Raw genomic sequence first — 5,000 nt, 5'->3', positions numbered from 1 at the left:
TAATAAATAAATACATTAATAATTTATAGAATTTATGGAATAAATTTATAACTTTATAAATAAAGAAATTAAATAAATAGACAAATAAATGCGTAAATAACTGTATTAATAAAAACAGGAAATAAATAAATAAATACAGAAATAAAAACATAATTGCAGAATAAATAAATAAATAGATGCATAAATAAAAACAATATAAAAATGCAAAATTAAAATAATAAATGCAGGAATAATTATTAGACTGTTTGGAATAACTGTATAATTAAAAAGAACAGAGAAATAAAGCACAAATAAATGTATAAATAAAAGCAGGAAATAAATAAATAAATGCAGAAATAACTATCTTTAAAATAATCATGTTAGCTGCAAGAGTATAAAGGACTAGGCAAAACAAAGTCTTATTGAATAAATGCATAAATAAATACAGAAATTCAGAATAAATAAATTAATGTTTGTGCTAAAGTGTCCTCTAGGAACATCTTGTGATGGTTTTGCATCTATTTTTAGTCATTTTGCATCTTTTTGTGATGGTTTTGCATCTATTTTTAGTCATTTTGCATCTTTTTGTGGTGGTTTTGCATCTATTTTTAGTCATTTTGCATCTTTTTGTGGTGGTTTTGCATCTATTTTTAGTCATTTTGCATCTTTTTGTGGTGGTTTTGCATCTATTTTTAGTCATTTTGCATCTTTTTGTGGTGGTTTTGCATCTATTTTTAGTCATTTTGCATCTTTTTGTGCTGGTTTTGCATCTATTTTTAGTCATTTTGCATCTTTTTGTGCTGGTTTTGCATCTGTTTTTAGTCATTTTGCATCTTTTTGTGGTGGTTTTGCATCTATTTTTAGTCATTTTGCATCTTTTTGTGCTGGTTTTGCATCTGTTTTTAGTCATTTTGCATCTTTTTGTGCTGGTTTTGCAGCAGAAGTGATCGATTAAACGACCCTTTTATTTTGAAAGGATCAGCCGGATGACTCGTGCTGCGTTCAGGTGCAGTGACGGCCGTGAACGCAGCACCGCTGTCCCAGTGGCAGTAGAAAGTGTGAGGTGGGGTAGATGTCGGTGTGTTTGTGCGGAGTCACGGTCCGGACACACTCACACACTCTCCCCCGGCTCCGGAACACTTTCAGCGGCTCTCTGCTCTCACACTGGCCGACTCTGCAGGCACTGCCATGGGGGAACCGGAGGAGAGGAGCCCCGCGGGAGCCCGGTACTTCAGACTGACAGAGATCCAGGAGCGGAACTCCTTCAAATCAACGTGGATCATCATCAACAACAACGTCTACGACGTGACCACGTTTCTGGAAGAGGTGAGGCCCTAAACCCGGACCCGGGGGCCCTAAACCCGGGTCCAGGGTCCTGAACCCGGGTCCAGAGGCTCTGAACCCGGGCCCAGAGGGTCTGAACCCGGGTCCAGAGGCTCTAAACCCGGGCCCAGAGGCTCTGAACCCGGGCCCAGAGGGTCTGAACCCGGGTCCAGAGGCTCTAAACCCGGGTCCTGAGCCCCTAAACCCGGGTCCAGAGGCTCTAAACCCGGGTCCAGAGGCTCTGAACCCGGGCCCAGGGGTCCTAAACCCGGGCCCAGAGGCCCTAAACCCGGGCCCAGGGTCCTGAACCCGGGTCCAGAGGCTCTAAACTCGGCCCAGAGGCCCTAAACCCGGGCCCAGAGGCTCTAAACCCAGGTCCAGGGTCCTGAACCCGGGCCCAGAGGTCCTAAACCCGGGCCCAGAGGCTCTAAACCCGGGCCCAGGGTCCTGAACCCGGGTCCAGAGGCTCTAAACTCGGCCCAGAGGCCCTAAACCCGGGCCCAGAGGCTCTAAACCCAGGTCCAGGGTCCTGAACCCGGGCCCAGAGGTCCTAAACCCGGGCCCAGAGGCTCTAAACCCGGGCCCAGGGTCCTGAACCCGGGCCCAGAGTCTCTAAACCCGGGCCCAGAGGCCCTGAACCTGGGCCCAGAGGCTCTAAACCAGGGCCCAGAGGCTCTAAACCCGGGCTCAGAGGCCCTAAACCCGGGCCCAGGGTCCTGAACCCGGGCCCAGAGGCCCTGAACCCGGGCCCAGAGGCTCTAAACCCGGGCCCAGAGGCCCTAAACCCGGGCTCAGAGGCCCTAAACCCGGGCCCAGAGGCTCTAAACCCGGGCCCTGAGGCCCTAAACCAGGGCCCAGAGGCTCTAAACCCGGGTCCAGAGGCTCTAAACCCGGGTCTAGAGGCCCTAAACCCGGGCCCAGAGGCTCTAAACCTGGGCCCAGAGGCCCTAAACCCGGGCCAAGGGGCTCTGAACCTGGGCCCAGAGGCTCTAAACCCGGGCCCAGAGGCTCTAAACCCGGGCCCAGAGGCTCTAAACTCTCTAAACCCGGGCCCAGAGACTCTAAACTTGGGCCCAGAGGCTCTAAACTCTCTAAACCCGGGCCCAGAGACTCTAAACTTGGGCCCAGAGGCTCTAAACTCGCTAAACCCGGGCCCAGAGGCTCTAAACCCGGGCCCAGAGGCTCTAAACCCGGGCCCAGAGGCTCTAAACTTGGGCCCAGAGGCTCTAAACTCTCTAAACCCGGGCCCAGAGGCTCTAAACTTGGGCCCAGAGGCTCTAAACTCGCTAAACTCAGGCCCAGAGGCTCTGAACTTGGGCCCAGAGACTCTAAACTTGGGCCCAGAGACTCTAAACTTGGGCCCAGAGGCTCTAAACTTGGGCCCAGAGACTCTAAACTTGGGCCCAGAGGCTCTAAACTTGGGCCCAGAGGCTCTAAACTTGGGCCCAGAGACTCTAAACTTGGGCCCAGAGACTCTAAACTTGGGCCCAGAGACTCTAAACTTGGGCCCAGAGACTCTAAACTTGGGCCCAGAGGCTCTAAACTCTCTAAACCTGGGCCCAGAGGCTCTAAACTTGGGCCCAGAGGCTCTAAACCTGGGCCCAGAGACTCTAAACTTGGGCCCAGAGACTCTAAACTTGGGCCCAGAGGCTCTAAACTTGGGCCCAGAGGCTCTAAACTTGGGCCCAGAGACTCTAAACTTGGGCCCAGAGACTCTAAACTTGGGCCCAGAGACTCTAAACTTGGGCCCAGAGACTCTAAACTTGGGCCCAGAGGCTCTAAACTTGGGCCCAGAGACTCTAAACTTGGGCCCAGAGACTCTAAACTTGGGCCCAGAGACTCTAAACTTGGGCCCAGAGACTCTAAACTTGGGCCCAGAGGCTCTAAACTCTCTGAACCCGGGCCCAGAGGCCCTGAACCCGGGCCCAGAGGCTCTAAACTCTCTAAACCTGGGCCCAGAGGCTCTAAACTCGGGCCAGAGGCTCCATAAAGAGACTAAATTCATATTTATTCTGATTATTTAGTCTGTGCTGGGACGTGTTTCACAACAGGAAACACAACAAACTGTTCTCACTGGGACACTTTGTTCACTTCTGCTGACAAACTTTAACAGAATAACTTTACTTATTATATTATATTTAATCATATTATAAAATGCTCAAATAAATGAATCATTCCTTTTATAATAAATCATCAAATAAGGAAAAAAATATAGAATACAATGCTTGTCACAATAAATAAATAAATAAATCAATTAAAAACACACACATGTCAGATGTGTTTGTGTGTTTCTTCTCTTTTATCTATGAGTTTTATTTTGAAAGGAACTCTGACGCTGGAGCTTGAACAGTGACACGGACCCGTTTGTCCTCCAGTGAACCACTAAACCACTGGAGGACGCGTCCACGCCCTGACCTGTGAGCAGGGATTCAAACCGGCGGCTCAAAGGTCCAAAGTGTCCGATAAAGACTCTTCTGCAGCCGTTTAATCATTTACAGAAACAAAAACAGGATTTTTCTCTATAACAAAGTTCAGAACCTCAAGTTTCTGTCTGTGTGTGTGTGTGTGTGTGTGTGTGTGTGTGTGTGTGTGTGTGTGTGTGTGTGTGTGTGTGTGTGTGTGTGTGTGTGTGTGTGTGTGTGTGTGTGTGTGTGTGTGTGTGTGTGTGTGTGTGTGTGTGTGTGTGTGTGTTCCAGCACCCCGGGGGGGAGGAGGTGCTGAGGGAGCAGGCGGGCGGAGACGCCACCGAGAGCTTCGAGGACGTGGGACATTCCAGCGACGCCCGCGAGATGGCCCACGGGCTGCTGATCGGCGAGCTGCACCCGGTCAGCGCCACACGCCACACACACACAGAGACACACACGCACACACACACACACACACACACACACACACACACCGCACGCCACACACACACACAGAGACACACACACACGGCGCACGCCACACCACACGCAACACACCACATGCACACACACACAGACACACACGCCACACACACTGCAGGCCACATACCACACACAGACACGCCACGCAACACGCCGTGCGCCACATGTGTTCTTTAAATGTGACGCCATGTTCAGATGAAGGTGTGCTAACACGTGTGTGTGTGTGTGTGTGTGTGTGTGTGTGTGTGTGTGTGTGTGTGTGTGTGTGTGTGTGTGTGTGTGTGTGTGTGTGTGTGTGTGTGTGTGTGTGTGTGTGTGTGTGTGTGTGTGTGTGTGTGTGTGTGTGTGTGTGTGTGTGTGTGTGTGTGTGTGTGTGCGCAGGACGACAGAGAGAAGATCGTCAGACCTGAGGTGAGTGAAGCCGTCTCCTGATGACGTATGTTCAGGAGGAGGACGGTGCGCGGCTAAAGGAGCCGTAGTGAAACGCCTCCAGCAGCTTCGGTCCCGTCTCCGCAGAGACAAAACTCTGCTGCGCAAACTTTAAAACAATGTGTTCCATGTTTTTTTCTGTCGTTTTGTTTTGTTTCTCGTGTCGTTTCGTGTTCGGACTCTGAAACACAAAGATTTCTACGTCCGCTGAGTCGTCCCGCGTTCACGAGAACCACAAATGGCGGCGTTCTTAAGGGAACCTGCGTCACCGCGCAGCTTTCCAGAGGAATGATTCGGCGCCATTGTTGGGTCCGCTGACCGTGCTCCGGACGATCTCCACGGAGACGATCTCCACGGAGACGATCTCCATGGAGACCTCTG

At 50.4% G+C, this 5,000-nt stretch overlaps 1 protein-coding gene across 1 annotated transcript in view; it reads left to right on the top strand.

Annotated features, from left to right (window-relative positions):
• The first annotated feature begins 1,041 nt into the window (after positions 1-1,041).
• Positions 1,042-5,000, top strand: part of cyb5a (cytochrome b5 type A (microsomal)) — a 5,926-nt gene continuing 1,967 nt past the window's right edge. Inside the window, exons 1-3 of the mRNA XM_083936428.1 lie at positions 1,042-1,305; positions 3,999-4,127; positions 4,572-4,601. Coding sequence (XP_083792554.1) covers positions 1,168-1,305; positions 3,999-4,127; positions 4,572-4,601 — 297 coding nt within the window. The 5' untranslated portion in view covers positions 1,042-1,167. The remainder of the gene's footprint in view (positions 1,306-3,998; positions 4,128-4,571; positions 4,602-5,000) is intronic.

Source organism: Echiichthys vipera (genome assembly GCF_963691815.1).
Source record: "Echiichthys vipera genome assembly, chromosome: 21".
Lineage (NCBI taxonomy): Eukaryota > Metazoa > Chordata > Actinopteri > Perciformes > Trachinidae > Echiichthys > Echiichthys vipera.
Note: the sequence above shows the minus strand (reverse complement) of the source record. Positions and strands in the feature narration are given on the sequence as shown.